Here is a 17,802-nt window from a genome sequence, read left to right on the forward strand (position 1 = left end):
GGGTACTCATTTTACCGACCTCGGAAGGATGGAAGGCTGAGTCAACCTTGAGCCGGCTGCTGGGATTGAACTCCCAACCTCATGGGCAGACAGCTCCAGACAGCATATCGCTGCCTTACCACTCTGCGCCACAAGAGGCTCATGAGAGCAGCGGTATATAAATATAAATAAATAAATGAAAATTGCATGAGGAAGAGTGGGGTGGACCAGGAGACCAACAATGGAAAGTGCCCACCATCAACCATAAGCTCAGCAGAACAACTCAATTTTATAGGCCCAGCAGAACCATAATAAATCCACAAGGGCTCACATCTCTGCTGGCAGAATGTTCCACAAGGCTGGGGCCAGGGCTGAGAAGGCCCTGGTAGATGATTGGCATACTAGTTTCAGACAAGGGGCCACAAGGAGGTTCGCAGCTTGGGAGCGTAAAGGTTTAACGGGGCTATATTAGGAGAAGTCGCTCCCCTCACTAAACGTCATCCCCCCAAAATCTCCAACCCAGAGGTTTAAGAGCCCCCAAATCGATGGGGTTGAAGACGCCTTCATTCCAATATGCTCTGCTTGCATACATGCAAAGAACCAAGTCTTACAAAAGATGCTATGAGCTTCCAGACTTTCTTCTTATCGCAAGGGAAAGGATCTTCCGTAACAGGCTGATTCTGGAATTTCTGACTGTGCAGGGAAATTGGTTTTTTAAAAAATAGCAATATTTTCCACTCATTTACTGCTTTATCCCAACGGCCTTTTGAATAACACGAAAACTCCATCCATCATTCCCACGGGTCCTTCTCAGAACAAGGGAGATTATATTGATCTCCCATTAGAGAGAACAAATGAATGAGGAAGATAACAAAACCCACTGTGTCTTCGGCGAATCATAATACAAGCAGGGCAGTGTGCCAAGACGACTGGGAACGCAGGGCTGTCGGAAGGCATGCTGCTTTGGCTGGGATCACATTCCATTCATCCCCTCCCCACCAAGGGCTCCCTCCCATCCACCCACCACTAGGAAGTGATATGATATTATCCTTACATTTCAATGCAAATAGCTAATGAATGCAAGTAGGCCAGAAATTCTGTGCCTTGGTTTAGCCCTGAGTGGGAACAATCGTACTCTTGGGCAAAACACACTTTCCCAAAACACAATTTTCGGGGGTGGGGGTGGGGGGATCCCCCCTCTGTGTGTGTGTGTGTGTGTGTGTGTGTGTGTGAAATCTCTAACAAAAGTCTTTCTAGATCAGCTATTTACCTACATCAGCCCTTCTCAACTTTTTTACCCTTGAGAAACCCCTGAAACATTCTTCAAGCTTCAAGAAGCCCCAGAAGTGGCACAATCATGCAGAATATGGTTAGGAAGCAGAGCTGTGGACACGCCCACCCAGGGCCCCTCCCCTTCCCACCCCCTCCAGGTCTATCATTGGCCATCTTGGGAGGAAGGGGGATGGGTTGACATGCCCCTATCGCCCAATGAATGTTGAGCAAATTTAAAAGAATATCAAAAACAAACTATATCCCACTCATTCCGGAAACCATTCCAGGGTTACATGAAACCCTGGTTGAGATAGCCCGACCTACATGATGGCAAGCGACCCAGAATTTTTTAATGGGGTGGGCAATCTGTTCAGAAATATAAATCTCCTCCTATGGCCTGTTTGGGTAATGGAGTGGTGGGTCTAATTCTTTGTGCAAAGCGCTATACAAATGCTACTTACTGTTCTGGGAATTCCACAGGCTTGTTCTTGATCTTGTTGTGTAGCGCTAGGATGAACTCATCGATAAAAGGACACTGCAAAACAAACCAAAGGTTTCCCTAGCGGCCGGTCCGTTGCGTTCGTAGCTGCTTAGAGTCTGGTGACACAACTAATTTACGTTGGCAAAGCATCCTTCAAAAGGACCTTATGCATTCTGCCAAGGTAAAGGTATAGGTATCCCCTGTGCAAGCACCGAGTCATGTCTGACCCTTGGGGTGACGCCCTCTAGCGTTTTCACGGCAGACTCAATACGGGGTGGTTTGCCAGTGCCTTCCCCAGTCATTACCGTTTGCCCCCCAGCAAGCTGGGTACTCATTTTACCGACCTCGGGAGGATGGAAGGCTGAGTCGACCTTGAGCCGGCTGCTGGGATCGAACTCCCAGCCTCATGGTCAGAGCTTCAGACAGCATGTCAGCTGCTTTACCACCCTGCGCCACAAGAGGCTCATCCACTCTGCTAAAAGACAGTATAATTTTTATGGGGAATTGCTGGAGCCTGTTCACATGTCGACCACTCACACACCTTCATTTCAATGGTGGGTTGGAGGCAAGAGAGCAAACCATAGATTGTCATGCAGACCAAATGGCAAATTTTAGTTCACTATGAAAGCGGAAATGTTTGATTTTTGAGCCATGTGCCGGTCTGGAGGTCAGCATGTGAACCTGAGAATTTCATACTCTCGTACATGTAGATATCAACCATGGTTATGTCATGTTGGAACAATACGTTTACATTTTAAGAGACGCGAAAAAATTAAGAAGAGTTGGTTTTTATACCCCGCTTTTCACTACCCAAAGGAGTCTCAAAGCGGGTTACAATCGCCATCCCTTCCTTTCCAGTGAGCAGGTGGGGCTGAGAAAACTCTCAGAAAGCTACTCTGTGAAAATATCCCAAACAAAACTGTGACTAACCCAAGGTCACTCTTCTGCATGAAGAAGAGCAGGGAATCAAACCCAGTTCTCCAGTTTAGAGGGCCACTGATCTTAACCATGACATCACACTGGGTCTAAGTCTACAGCAAAACATAACTGACCTGTGACCTGTACCCTTTTCAGGTGCAATATCCACATGTACCATGAGTCCAGCAGCCAATAAGCATGGCCACCATATTGTATCAACAAGAAAAAGGCACATAATTTGCATGCACATACAGCTTCAGCATGGGCGAACAAGAACTACTTATCCGAATGGAAGCCTGTAGCATTGCAGGCCCCAAGATTCCTGTAGCTTTGCAGGCCCCATTCATTGTCATGGCAACCAATCGCCTTCCCCAGCTCTCTCTTTGAAGCCTGAGCTCCAGGATTACTGAAGTGGTCCTTGAAGAGTCATTAGGATTAGCTTTAGGATGCTTTGGGCTGATCCTGCGTTGAGTAGGGGGTCGGACTAGATGGCCTGTATGGCCCCTTCCAACTCTATGATTCTGTGATTCTATGATTATATCTGATTTCTCAGATATAATTCAGCCCTCACAGTTTCCCTTGCTCACAGGGCAGAACAGCTATTCCAGGAAAGGATGTTCCGGGAAAGGTTATTCTCTCTTTGCTCACCGCCTGAACCTTCAGGTGACCTAAGCCAGTGGTCCCCAACCTGCGGGCCGCGGCCCGGCGCCGGGCCGCAAAGGCCATGGCGCCGGGCCGCGGCTCCCTCTCCCCGCCCCCCCCCCCCCCCGCAGTAAAAAAATTCCCCGGCCGCAAGCTTGCGGCCCGGGAAACTACTTACTGCGGGAGGGCGGGGAGAGGGAATCAGGGCCGGGCCGCGCCCGTGCAGGCCGCGCCCGCGCGGCCCGATCCGCGGGTGCGGCGTGATCTGCGGGCGCGGCCGGGCGCAGCTCGCGGGTGCGGCCGGCGGGCGCAGCTCGCGGGTGCGGCCGGCGGGCGCGGCCGGGCGCGGCTCGCGGGTGCGGCCGGGCGCGGCTCGCGGGTGCGGCCGGCGGGCGCGGCCCGCGGGCGTGGCCCGAAGCGTGGGCGCGGCCCGCGCGGGCGCGGTCCCTGCGGCCGCGGCCCGATGCCCTGCCGGTCCCCAGCCTAAAAAAGGTTGGGGACCACTGACCTAAGCCATACAACCAAACCAAAATAGGCTTCCCTACGTTTGGGTGATTCCGAAATACATTTGAAAGGTCTTGTCAATAAAGTATCCTGCTGAGGCAGCAGGAAAGAGGAAGATCCAGTAGCACTTAAGTCTTTAAACAAAACGTGTGGCAGGGAAGGAGCTTCCGCAAGGCACGGCTCACTTCTTCAGATAACTCCTCCCCTCTTCCCGTTAGCACATCCCCCTCTTGGGCAGCCATCTTACCTTTCCATATACGAAGCAGTACAGAGTGATTCCCATGGCCCAGACATCAAGCGCCTGAAATAAGTAAGCGCATTTCGTAGATTTACCGACGGTCCATTTTAAGACTGAGCACGCATCCGTGTGTACACATCTTCACTTGTAAATATTATTATTTGCTTAGAACGCTTCTATGCCGTTTCTTCAGAACCCTGCTCAAGGCAGGCTTGCAATGAAAAAACACAAAGTCCAGAACACAAATATCTGTGCATGCCCTCTGCCCCCGTTTACGAGGCTCTCCCACTTAGGGTCTTTAACCCCTTCAAAGCGTGAAGTTTCTGCAGTCATCCAGCGGTTATCTCCTCTGGGTATGTGTGAATAACAGAGTTTGCATGTCATGTCCTGATAGCCCTTGATAGCTCAGTCTACCCTGCTCTCATCAGATCCTGGAAGCTAAGCAGGCTCAGAAGAAGGAGAAGAAGAAGAGTTGGTTCTTATATGCTGCTTTTGTCTACCCGAAGGAGGCTCAAAGCAGCTTACAGTCGCCCTCCCTTTCCTCTCCCCACAACAGACACCCTTTGACGGAGGTGAGGCAGAGACAGCCCTGATATTACTGAAGAAGGAGAAGAGTTGGTTCTTATATGCCACTTTTCTCTACCCGAAGGAGTCTCAAAGTGGCTTCCAGTCGCCTTCCCTTTCCTCTCCCCACAACAGACACCCTGTGGGGTGGGTGAGGCTGAGAGAGCCCTGATATCACTGCTCGGTCAGAACAGTTTTATCAGTGCCGTGGCGAGCCCAAGATCACCCAGCTGGCTGCATGTGGGGGAGTGCAGAATCGAACCTGGCATGCCAGATTAGAAGTCCGCACTCTTAACCACTACACCAAACTGGCTCCCCTGTCACACACAAGAGCCCCAATGCATAATCTCCCCTTACCTTTCCACTGAAGCTCTTCCCGGTGTCTGAAAGCGCTTCGGGGGCCATGAAGGCCGGTGTCCCAGCAGTGCTGTAAAGCTGGGCATCGTTCCCTTCAAACTGATTGCTCACGCCAAAATCGGCTATCTTGACATGGCCGTCGTCTCCCAAAAGCAAGTTGGAAGGCTTGATGTCCCGGTGGATGATCTTCTGGTAATGCACTGGGAAGTCAACAAAAGAGAGAAGGAAACATTCACAAGGGGCTTCACTAGGACTACGGCTGCCAGTCAGAGCCTTGCAAATGCATCCTATAAAGACAGGATGTGTTGGTACGATCCCAAACGTACCAAACTACAGCTGGCCTAAGAACCGCATGGAGTAGCTTCGCTTAAGTATTGCCCACACACAATGGAGACCAGGGTCCTGCGGGACCTTAACCAGGTTGGCAAACCTAGGCCCCCAACCCACTCAAGTACCTTCTAGGCCACCAACCAATTCAAGTATTTCCAGGGTATGGTTATTTTTTTTTTATTCTGGAAGGACATCAACAATATTCGAGGCAGCCTTTCCTTTTCGAACAGAAAGCTTGGTTAAATTGTCATTACTCTCACAATTCCAGCAAGAACTGAAAACAAGATTGATTCGGTGAAGTTCTTCGTAACAGCCCTCAAAGAGACCGCCTGCGCTCCCGAACCGGCAGAAAGGAAGGCAAGGAACGCATGGCAAAAATTATGTAACCGGTTGGCAAACCTCATGTAACATTTGATATTTATTTATTTGAAATGTGTGCGCGCCCCGCTTGGTGACTGCCTTTGGATGCAAACGCTTTAGGGTTGATTCATACAATCCATCTGTCCGTATTTACTAGAGACAGCCTGGACTCTCTGGAATCTCGCCCTGGGAAAATGCTGTCTTTGTTATTCTTTATTTATCGTATGGCACGTATGGTGTAGCGTGATCCGAGGACTGCCTGGTGGCCAGGCAAGGGATGTCCGGAGGTGGTTTTGCCATTGCCTGCCTCCGTGTCCTGACCCCTGGTGTTCCTTGGAGGAACTACCACCCAAATCTCTGTTGGTCTCCCATCCAAATACTAGCTGGGGTTGGTCCTGCTTAGCTTCCAAAATCTGATGAGACTGAACTTGCTTGGCGATCCAGGTCAGGGTTACTGCTGTCTCGAATTTTGCCTTTGGAGTCTGCCCGGTTAAAATGTTATCTGTGTGAGTTGCCAGAGATGTGGCAGGTGTCGGCAAACCCTGCCATAGCTTCTGTTGTAGCCCGCTGTTGCTGACTCCCTGCTCATCTACCTTCACGGGTGGAGAAGAGACAGCGTGGTATAATGGTTAAGAGCGGCGGCTTCTAATTTGGTGAGCTGGGTTTGATTCCCCGCTCCTCCACATGCCGCCAGCTGGGCAACCTCAGGCTAGTCACAGCCGTGATCGTGCTGTTCTCATAGAGCAGTCGTGTCAGAAGCTCTCTCTCAGCCCCACCTGCTCCACAGGGGATCTGTTGTGGGGAGAGGAAAGGAAGGTGATTGTAAGCCACTTAGAGACTCCTTTGAAGAGTGAAAAGCGGGGTATAAAAACCAACTCTTCTTCTGTTTCTCAGTGGACCAGGCTTCCACGGGAGGTGGTGGGTTCTCCATCTTTGGAAATTTTAAAACAGAGGCTGGAGAGCCATCTGATGGAGAGGCTGATTCTGTGAAGGATCAAGGGGGCGGCAGGTTACCGTGGATGAGCGATGGGGTTATGAGTGTCCTGCATAGTGCAGGGGGTTGGACTAGATGACCCATGAGGTCCCTTCCAATTCTATGATTCTTCTTCTTTGTTTTGGAGAAGGAACTAAAGAGCTGGTTCCTTGAGTAGCCACACAGAGGGATTTCCAAGCTCAGAAAATCTGTATCTAAGTCTAAGCCCAGGGCAGTTAGCTGTGACATGGCTGCCCAGAATAACCTCAGCATGTCCCCAGTTCATTCATTGGTAGCCAGCAACCTGGAGCACCCCCCCCCTCCCCAGTTCCACTCAGGACTCTTCATGTTTGATCCCTGCAATGGCAGGCCTGCCTGGAAATGCTTTTGGCTGCCCAGAATTACTTTGCCTTTTCTAAGCTGCATATCAATAAGCAAATAATTAGACTGTGTCAAACGTCCTTGCTTAAGATCCCGGCTGGAATTTGGCACAGCAAGACACTCTCAAGCGTTTCAATTGTTTTATTTTTTTTAAGAAGCATCCTTGTCTTCCAGTCGAATCAAAGATAACTGGAGCTGCAGACCTCTTGGCACAACAGCCAGGGATCCTGCAGCCAAATTCCTTGGCACATCTGCTTTCTTGCAGCAAAACTTCAGCACCCAGATGTGATCTGCATCGCCAATGGGGCTGCAATGCCTGGCCTGCAATGTGCCGCATGGACAATGAAGAGAGAGTGTGTGTGCGTGTGCATGCGTGCATGCGTAGCTTCTGGAAAGGACGTTCCAGGCATTCTGCACACGGGCTATGTGATAGGGCCGCATCAGAACAGCCTGCAGCAGCAATTACCAATCTGGCGTTCTAGTGAGAACAGGCAGCGTGCTGCGAGAAACAAATCAGACAGCAAAAGAAACAAATTAAACCAAAGAAGAGGAGGCTGCCTGCTGCTTCTCAGCAAGAATCACCGTTCTGGGGCTCGTCTGCTTTTAACTAGAGCTCTGCACCAGGCTGTGTTTGGATCATTTAGCTACATGCCCGGGCAGGGACACAGCACAACCACCCATCCCCAAGGAATCATACTTGCTGTATCTCTGTATGAGTCACCCCTCAGGTCCTGCTTCCTGCCAATTCTGCCACATCTCTGCATCGGGTGAGACCGGCTCACCCAGTCACTCCTAAAGATTCAGGAGAATGACCCATTTCAGAGCTGGCTGCTTGTTGCCTCTCTGCTTTAGTCATTGTTCTGAGTTTGGCTCCTTCCTGGAGCCATGCTCAGAGCAGTGATTCGTACAGAGACCAAGGGGGCAGACGGGCCATTCCTACTCATCCTCAAATGATTAATTTTTTTCAGGCATAGAATTACAGAATCATAGAATCATAGAGTTGGAAGGGGCCATACAGGTCTGTGCCTGTACGGCATAGCGTACACTGAGCATGTCTCCAGTTCTAAGTCAGATTCCCTAGCATCCCCAAGGAAAGGTTTCAAAGAGCAGCTGCTAGGACGGTTCTTTCTCTGGCTGGCATCCTGGACAGCCAAGGGAGAGAGTGCTGGTTCCAGAAGGACCAGCGTTCCAACACCACGCAAGGACAACTTGGTCGCTTCAGATGCAGAGACAGGCCGGAAGTCAAACCGGCACGAACAAAGCGAGACTCACAGCCGTGCTCAAATGCAGAATAGGGTCTGACCTCGAACTAGAGTTTGTGTGGTGGGGGCCCTGATTGGATAACCCAGGCAGGCCTGGACTTCTCAGATCTCAGAAGCTAAGCAGGCCTGGGTGGGAGACCTCTGAAGATTTGGGTGGAGTTCCTCCAAGGAACACCAGGGGGCATGACGCGGAGGCAGGCAATAGCAAAACCATCTCTGAATGTCCCGTGCCTGGCTGCCAGGCAATGCATCAGATCTTGGAAGCTAAGCAGGGCCAACTCTGGCTAGTATTTGAATGGGAGACCTCTAAGGATTTGGGTGGGAGTTCCTCCAAGGAACACCAGGGGGCATGATGTGGAGGCAGGCCCATGGCAAACCACCTCCAAATGACACTTGCCTTCCTTTAGAAGCTACTTTTAGGACTGATCTTCAGAGGACACAGATCTGTTCCCCCGGAGAAAATGGCTCCTTGGAAAGCGGACACTGCAGCATTGGCCCCACTGAAGTCCCTTCTCCTCCGAAACATCACCCTCTTCTGGCTTCTCCCCCCAAATCTCCAAATATTCCCTACCCCATTGCTGGAAACATGACTTCTAGGCCAAAACGATATGCCTGCAGTCAAAACCTGAGCAGCCACCAATCACTAAAGCAGGGGTAGGCAATCTGTGGCCCTCCAGATGTCCATGGACTACAGTTCCCATGAGCCCCTGCCAGCATTCTGGTGAAAGAGATATTAGAAGCACAGCAATTGCCTCTAAAATAAGTTGGCCACAGTATGTATCATACAGCATTCGCTGGCAAGGGCTCATGGGAATTGTAGTCCATGGACATTTGGAGGGCCACAGTTTGCCTACCAATGCACTAGAGAGCCCACCAGAAAGGAACCCCCAAGATACCCACCCCACGTCACCATAGTGGGGCCTGGAGCATAACGATCTTGTCCAGTGGATTCACTAGCCAGAGCCCCCACTGAGAAAGGCCCAGCCCCGGGTGAGTCACGGCGTCTGCAGTGCGAGGGTTTTCCGCAGCTGCAGTGCTGGGGCTTTCCTGACAAATGACTCCCACCGTGAGCTCTGGCAGGGAATCATTTCACGCTAGGAAGGCCCGATCAGCGCCTTGCTCAGGCACGTTCCCCGGGACGGGAGAAGCGCTTTCTCTCCGGCGCCGCCACGAACCGTCAAGGCTCGCTAACACGCACACAATGCGATATTGTACACAATGTGATATTGTACTGCAATGAAGAGGGGAGCGTGTGCGGCGAGGAGGAGAATGCTTCTCGAGTTCCCTGCGGCTCCTGTTTCTCCCTCCCCGGAGACGTCTCGCTGAACGGCCCTCCCTCCCATCCAAGCAAGATGCTCTGTTAACAAAGGCAGCTTTCCGATTCCGTCTGCCTGTTCTTGCAAGAATGTGGGGGCAGGAGAGGCACGCACGGGCGAGGGCGGCTTAATGGTTTAACACAGCCCTTCTCGACCTTTATACCATGGAGAAACCCCTGAAATGGTCTTCAGCCCTCAGGAGAACCCAGAAGTGGCACCATTGTGCGGAATAGGATTGGGATGCATAGCTGTGGACACGCCCAACTAGGGCTCCTCCCCTTCCCACCCACTCCAGGACATTTGGCGAAGGGGAGTCATATTACCCAATAAATGTTTAAGAAATTTCGTCCGTCGGTCCCTCCCTCCCTCCCTCCCTCCCTCCCTCCATCCATCCATCCATCCATCCATCCATCCATCCATCCATCCATCCACCTATCATTCAGGAAACCCTTCCAGGGCTGTCAAGAAACCCAGGTTGAGAAAAACTGGCTTAACTCCTTCTATGTCCATTGCCCCATCCCTGTATATCCTCCCGCCCAAAGGCTGTTTTTCTATCCGCTCTGTTCGGCTCACAACTTGTTGCTGGGGAAGGGGTTGCGGTGGGGTGTGTGGAATCAGCAGGGGACAGAAGGGCCAAGGCCAGTATGCCAGGCAGGCTCTCTCCCTCAAGTACTCAGAAATTAACCGGGCAATCCTATATGGATTTAGACCCCATTCATTTCAGTGGGCTGACAAGTCTGTAACTCTGCTTGGGATGGCACTGTTAGGCATGTAACGTGCATGCGCTTCAGTCTGCGCACATGAACGCTACGGCATGCAGCCTGCCGTTTCCACATATTACAGCAGATGCATGATACATACTGTGGCTAACCTATTTTAGAGGCAATCGCTGTGCTTCTAATATCTCTTTCACCAGAAGCACCAACAGCCTTCTGGCTCTGGAGCGACGACTGCAGAATAAAACGGGAAAGATCTTTTTTGTGTGATGGGCACGGGAGGGGGGGGGGAGCTCGTGGTGTGACCAGAAAAGGGACCTTACAAGCACATCCCTATTTTCCTCTGAAAAACCTCAGAGGGTACGCTGCAGCTTTCATCTACAGCAGCCCGGATTTTGGCGACGGAACGATCGCCGGGAAGAGAAAAGGGCCATTGTGAACGGTGTGAAATGAATATCACCCCCTGCTTCGCATTTTGAAAACCGCCATGCCTCGAAACTTAGAAGCGTGGAAGCAATATCTGCGTAGCCCCTCTTCGGAAGGGAGCTCTCTCCGTGCTCGAAATGCCATCAGCGTCTCACGGTGTCTGGCGAAGCCGCTGTGCTCCGAATTAGATTTGATTAGCGAAAGCGCCAGCCACGGTTCAAGGACGGAAAAACGATCGAGCAGGCCACTGCCGTGCAGAGACTCACATTAAACATCAGGGTTTGCTTCACAGAAGAGAAAGTGATTTAAAAACCCTATCGAAAGGAAACGGTGCAAGCGGGGAAGGAAATCCGGCGCAACTGGACCTGTTTCGAAAAGGCCTTCTTTGAGAAATGCTGCCAGTGATACCGATTCAAGAGCACAGTTTGCAGGGAGGCGTGGAGGAGAGGCCCTCCTGATCTACACAGCCGATCCATTTTGCATAGTAATTCCATTCTCCGGTCTTTCCCTCCTCCTCCTCCATCGCACTGTGCTAACTACCTGTTTTTTGACCTTGGATGGGTCCTTTCGGCTCAGAAAGATACGGCTGTGCTCACTTGGCAACGGATTCTCCATGGAGTTCTTGTTCCCTCTATGCACGCAGAGGCCTTTGCAGCAGAGGCCGAGGATCTGTGGGGCAGTTTTCCACACCCTGTCCCCACTTCAGCACCACCAGCACCCCCACCCCACAGTCACAGTCTCCCCCCAAAAGCCCCTGTAATGATCCTGGGTGGAAATTAGCCTCTTGAAGATAGGGGTTTCCAATTCCCGCTCCCACAATTTCTTGTGGGCCCCAATTTCTATATATTATTTTTTCAGGATGGGTTCCCAGTTTGAGATTCTGTGGCTGGCTTAGATTGGCCAATGCCAAGCTGGTATTGCTGTTGTTAATTAGATTTGCATACCGCCCTCCTGCAAGTTAGTCAGGGTGGTGGACAATATGAATGCACAACAGGTACAATATAAAAAAATTAACAAAGCCATTGTTAAAAACATTTAAACCTGTGTTTTAACCGCTCATAGAATCACAGAGTTGGAAGGTGCCTCCTGGGTCATCTAGTCCAACCCCCTACACTATGCAGGACACTCACATCCCTGTCGCTCATCCACTGTCACCTGCCACCCCCTTGAGCCTTCACAGAATCAGCCTCTCCGTCAGATGGCTATCCAGCCTCTGCTTAAAAATTTCCAAAGATGGAGAAGCCACCACCTCCCGAGGAAGCCTGTTCCACTGAGAAACCGCTCTGACTGGCAGGAACTTCTTCCGGATGTTCAGCCTGAATTTATTTCGAATTAATTTCATCCCACTGGATCTGGTCTGTCCCTCCAGGGCAAGAGAAAACATCTCTGTTGTCTGATCCTGGTAGATTTTGACTCAGCCTGGGGGTTATAGAATCATAGACTTGGAAGGCCTGTATGGCCATCTAGTCCCACCCCCTGCTCAATGCAGGATCAGCCTAAAGCATCCAGGATAAGCATCTATCCAGCCGCTGCTTAAAGAAGAAGCAGCTGTTTTTTAATACCCTGCTTTCCTCAACCCAAGGAGTCCCAAAGCAGCTTCCAACCACCTTCCCTTTCCTCTCCCCACAGCAGACACCCTGTGTGGTAGGTGTGGCTGGAGGTTGGCAAGCTCGGGATGGCTTCATTTAGGCATCCTCCTTTAGCACCGAGGCTGGGAAACGGAGAGACGAGCTCCACAGAATTGTTGCCAGCTGCCACAAGAACGGCTGGGAACCCCTGAGCCTGATGGGGCCAGTTCACCTCCCCAGAGTTTAATCGGCCTTTATGATGCTTCCGTCCCTTCCTTTTTAGAAACCCACAAGTTGTACCGACGCTAGGAAAAGGCTCCCCAGAGGAATACGGCGGCGCTTGGTCTCCACATTAACCGCCATGAGCTTCCCCAGACGCAATCAATAACAGCATGGCAATCTGCAGAAAGAAAGCGGCGAGGGGGAAGGAAAGAATGGATTTCCCCCCACCTGCCAGTCGTCTCCAGCAGCGAGAGCCTTGTTTAGAAACAAAGGGGGGGGAAGCAGGGCAGGGGGGGGGGAACAGGTACTAGGCAAAGAACATGGTTTAATTCTCTGATTAATTTTAGGAGGACGGATGTTGGGTAATGGTCCGCTTGAGGGTGGGAGAGAACCGGAACAAAATAGCAAACACCCAAAATATCAGGCACCGTTTTTTGAAAAAGCAACTGGTTTGATTCCTCTGTTCTGCATAGGGCAGGCCTGCTAGGGCTTAGTTAGGGTTGCCAGTTTCCAGGTGGGGCCTGGAGATCTCCCAACTGGTCTCCAGGCTACAGAGATGTGTTTCCTCAAGGAAAATGGCTGCTTTAGAGGGTGGAGTCTGCTGTTGAGGTAGGTCCCTCTCCTCCCCGAACTCCTGTTCTGACCAGGATCTATCCCCAAATTTACCCCTACTCACCGCTGGCTCATGCAGTTTCTTCTAATAGATTCACCCCCCAAAAAATGATATTTCAAATCCCATTAAGGCCAAGAGAAGTAGGGTATCCAGGTCTACTGGGAATACATCTGCCCCCAGAAACTCACCAGAACACAGAAGAACATCAAAACAAGACCCAGAAGTGATGTTGGCCTGCCAGGGTCATGGGAGGGACTGACATTCTGATTTGGGGGCATGGCCTTTTCTGTCTTGGACCCTACCTGGTGGAACGAGCTCCCAGAAGAGCTGAGGGCCCTGCTGGAAGTGGCCCCATTTCACAGGGCCTGCAAGACAGAGCTCTTCCGCCAGGCATTCGGTTGGGGCCAACAAACATCAATACAGTTTGGGCTCCCCTTCCCCATATAGGCCCCAATCCGAGTGATGATTGGCAGCGATGCAAACAGTTATTAGCTGGTGACTGGTTGACTGTTGGATGGTTTTAACGAGAGACGGTTTTGACAGGTTTTAGCTTCTTCAATCATCACGATTAACTTTGAAATGAATTCCTTATGAATTATTGTATTGCAGATTTTATGAATCATTGTAATAGTAAGTGAACATGTTGGAAACCACCCTGAGCTGGTTTGTGGAGGGGGGGGGCAAGGTTGAGAAATCCCAATAATAAATAAAAATAAATAAAACACTGGGATTGGTCCCACAGTTCGTTGTCCTGAGGCTGCAGGGCAGGGGTGGCCAAATGGTAGCTCTCCAGATGTCCATGAACTACAATTCCCAGCTGGCAGGGACTCAGGGAATTGTAGTCCATGGACACCTGGAGAGGCATAGTTTGGCCACCCCTGGGGTAGAGTCAAATCCAGGCCCTTCTCTGAAAATGTTTCCTCCCTGCTGGAACGCAGTAAGTGCATAATTCCAGCACATCTTTTCTTACTTCCAATTCCTGCTCACAGCATATGTTTACAAAGCGGGGAAACAGTTTCCTACTCACAATATTCAATGCCCAAGACGATATCCCTGAAGTAGAGTCGAGCCTGTTCTTCGGTGAAAGGCGAGTCAGAGGGTACCTCCATGACAGGCCTACAAACGGGGCAGAACGAGGAAGGTGAAAAACCATTTCCAGATTTTACCCAGGACAATCCAAGGCTTCCTACTGGCAGGGACTCACAGCCGGTCCTTGTCTTCTACATGGGCACTACTGGTCTTTCCAAACACATTGGTTCACAATTCAGAGTGTTAAGTGCAAACTTTGGCACAACTTCCCCCCCCCCTCCTGATGGTAACATGCTGAAAAGCATAGCCTCTGAGCATGGCTGGAAGGCACCTGATGAAGCCATCTTACTGACGGCAAGCAGATCAAGGCTTGGTCAATGCCTGGAGGAGAGGCCTCCCGGGAGACCCCTGTATGCCACCATTGGTTCCATGATGGAAACAAGGGAGCTACCACTGCATAATATACTACTGCACACATGCAAGGTGCCACTGGAAATCCATGACTACCTTTGTGGATGAAGAGGAGGGGAAATGCAGTGGTTTAAAAGGTTGGTTGCTTAGAACGCTGGTCTCCAGATTTGATCACTTGCGAAAGCAATTGTAGCTCCTTGGGGAAAAACGACTTCCCATATAAGAAACTAATTTTTTTCCCTTCCTGAATGAAATGAATTTCCTGCAGCTCACTGCATGGTAAAATGACCTCATTTGACAAATGGTACATTTAATTCCCGGGTTCTGCGATTCCCGCAGATGTTATAAACACGTTTGCATCTATCGGCTATATTCTTGTCCTTCTCTCACTGGGGACCTCAGCGTGCAGGGAGTTCTTCATTTTATCCTTACAACAGCCCTTCATGATAGGTTAGGTAGAGAAAGGAGTCACTGGCCTAACATCATCTACTGATCTTTGTGACTGAATGGGGATTTCCATCTTGGTCTCCCAAGAGCCCTATTATGGCACTGCACACTACAGAAAAGGCAGAGTCTATGTGGTATCCTTGTTCTGTACCATGAGGGCTAGAAACTTCCCTTTTCTTTTTAAAACGTCTAGATTCTAGGATGCTTCGCTTAGCATAAATCTTGCTACTTGTTGTGGGCGACTAGAATCATAGCATACAAAGAACTCTTAAGTTAAAAAAAACCGCCCAATAAACCAAACACTTACCCCTTTTGCAGGAGGTCAAATACTGGGGGAGAGAGAAAAGAAAATTAGGGATAGAAACCAAGTAAAGACAGATTCAACTGAAATAATTTGTAAATTACCAAACTGAAATATGAATGGCCTTTCTGCAGCACTGAAGGAAGTATGAAACAGCTCCCAATTTAACCAGCTGAAGCTGGTGGTCATGGACAGCAGGAAAAGCTGGAAGGGGCTCATGGGAAATGTGTTGGCAGGGGCTCATGAGAACTGTAGTCCATGGACACCTGAAGAGCCACAATCAGGCCACCCCTGGAATCCATATACTTAAAAGCGGTGCAGTGTATTCCAGCGGCAAGACCCAAGACATGGATTGTCGTGCTTTTTAGAGCGTAACAGAAGCAGCTTAACTTGCAAAGATTCAACACAAAATATTCGCATTTCCCAGCATAGAGAACAACCTACCCATGTATAGATTGTCTTCTACAGGATCATCCAGTACCTGAAAAGAAACAGAGATTTATTCTAAGTGACGGATGCTTCTTCGCCTGCATTTCTTTTCCCCCTGGGGGTAGAGGTGACGGCATCTGAATTGCAGATTACATTATAAATCTAAATGAGCTTTATATCATTTTAGCTGCCTGGGGTTGCTTCCAAATGGAGATTTTGTCCCAGTCTGGTGTGTTTTCTCTTTTTGTTGGGGGGGGGGGGGTCTTAACATCCACATGATGCCGTTCCCTAATCATCTGCTATCCAGGTTTCTCCCAGCTTTGCTTCATTTTTCACTCAAATGTGATGTGGCAAAAATCATTTAGGGCAGGGGTAGTCAACCTGTGGTCCTCCAGATGTTCATGGAGTACAATTCCCAGGAGCTCCTGCCAGCATTTGCTGGCAGGAGCTCATGGGAATTGTAGTCCATGAACATCTGGAGGACCACAGGTTGACTCCCCCTGATTTAGGGATAAGCACAGTAGAGATTTATTACCACAACCCATGAACAAAAGGTGTACATTTTTACAAGCCCACCTTTCTCCCAACCCATCAGCTTTTTCGAGCTTAAAAAAAAAATCATTGACTTACCGCTACACTTCCTGCTATAGCAGTTGTCAATTACCAGTTTTGGTAATTGACACACTGCTGAAATTTAATGCTTCAATGTGTCAATTACCTTGGGGGGGGGGGGGTAAAAGGCCTCAAAACCTTCTCCAGAGTATGTGGGAGGGAATAGATAGTGGACATTGGCTCAACCTCATCCCACAAAATGGCAGAACTGCAGGAGGATACAATTGAATTAATACTGGTTAACAAAGATGGTTTGAGCCAAGGGGCCCTTGAGAAGCTGGTCAAGTTGCTGAGCAGCCCACCAGGAAATTTCCATGTACGTTAAATAACCAAGCCCCTACAGTTTTTCCACTAGTTGTGGATGACCTTATCCCCCCTCCCCATACACACACATGCATACAAGTAAACAAACCTCAATAAGTTTGACAATGTTGACATGGTCCAGTTTCTTTAAGATGGCTATTTCCTGATAAATCCGTTCAAGAGGGGCCATCGGTTTTGCTTGCCCACCAGCAGCAGCTTTTGATCCTCGTGGAGGTGGCCGACCTTCAACAAGGAAACAGGACTGTAAGAGTCAATCGGCACGCTGTCGCACCAGTTGGGGCGCTGGGTTCCCAGCATTTTGAGTCCTGAGAGTCATGAGGCAGGGCCAGGTGATATCATGGGGCCTGTGTTGTCTTGCAGCAGGGTTGTGAGGTTCCCCTCAATATTTACAATAAACAGAATTTGTTCAGTAAAATCTCTTTATTTAGAAAATGGTGTAGCAGGACATCGCCAAGTTCTTGCTAAGACTAAGGCACTTTTGGTTGGTTTCAATATATCTACACGCATCCCCATTTGCTCCCCCTGATAACAACTTTGGGTGTGAAAATTCCAGTTCAAAACCTCCTTTACTTCTCACTGCAAAAGGAAACTTAACTGCAGAGGCTGCCATCCTGCCTGGGCTCCAAGACCACGGAGATAGTCTATACCCAGACACCTAACCGGATTCTTCATTTTTAATCTGTTTCCCTTTTCTCTATTTCTTTCCTGGAGTTATACTTTACACTGCAAGTTCTTTGGAGCAGGGACCTATCACACCCTGCCAAGTGCCGTGATCACAGATGAGACCATTATGACAAAATATCTTCCCGCATCATTCTCAATAAATTATACAGCATCAGAAGTGGGTTCCGATTCTACCATTGCCTCCAGGCAGAAATTCATACAGAGCGCTGCCTAAATAAATCAAAGCCTTCCTTGGATCTTGAAAACAAACCTTTAAACGCAAAAGATACCTACGTGGAAATCCATATTGCTTCAATAACTTCTTTTTGGATAGAACTTTCATGGCCTAAAGGGGGGAAAAGAAGAAAGGGATGGGGTGAGGAGAGGTGTCACAGAAGCTAGATAAGCGTCAAGTTGTAAATTGTTTCTTGAGTTTATGACTAACACTTTACTTTATTTTTATT

At 49.7% G+C, this 17,802-nt stretch overlaps 1 protein-coding gene across 4 annotated transcripts in view; it reads right to left on the reverse strand.

Moving 5' to 3' along the window:
- CAMKK1 (calcium/calmodulin dependent protein kinase kinase 1) overlaps positions 1-17,802 on the reverse strand; it is a 93,421-nt gene that overhangs the window by 18,973 nt on the left and 56,646 nt on the right. For all 4 annotated transcript variants that reach the window (XR_013226706.1, XR_013226707.1, XR_013226708.1 and 1 more), the window contains exons 5-12: positions 17,633-17,684; positions 16,764-16,897; positions 15,755-15,791; positions 15,317-15,338; positions 14,150-14,238; positions 4,956-5,155; positions 4,044-4,097; positions 1,713-1,786 (exon numbers count right to left, since the gene is read on the reverse strand). Coding sequence is in view for 1 of the 4 variants with exons in the window: in XM_077311047.1 (XP_077167162.1) it covers positions 1,713-1,786; positions 4,044-4,097; positions 4,956-5,155; positions 14,150-14,238; positions 15,317-15,338; positions 15,755-15,791; positions 16,764-16,897; positions 17,633-17,684 (662 nt within the window). In the remaining 3 variants the exon portion in view is untranslated. The remainder of the gene's footprint in view (positions 1-1,712; positions 1,787-4,043; positions 4,098-4,955; positions 5,156-14,149; positions 14,239-15,316; positions 15,339-15,754; positions 15,792-16,763; positions 16,898-17,632; positions 17,685-17,802) is intronic.

The sequence above is a fragment of the Paroedura picta genome, chromosome 15 (genome assembly GCF_049243985.1).
Source record: "Paroedura picta isolate Pp20150507F chromosome 15, Ppicta_v3.0, whole genome shotgun sequence".
NCBI lineage: Eukaryota > Metazoa > Chordata > Lepidosauria > Squamata > Gekkonidae > Paroedura > Paroedura picta.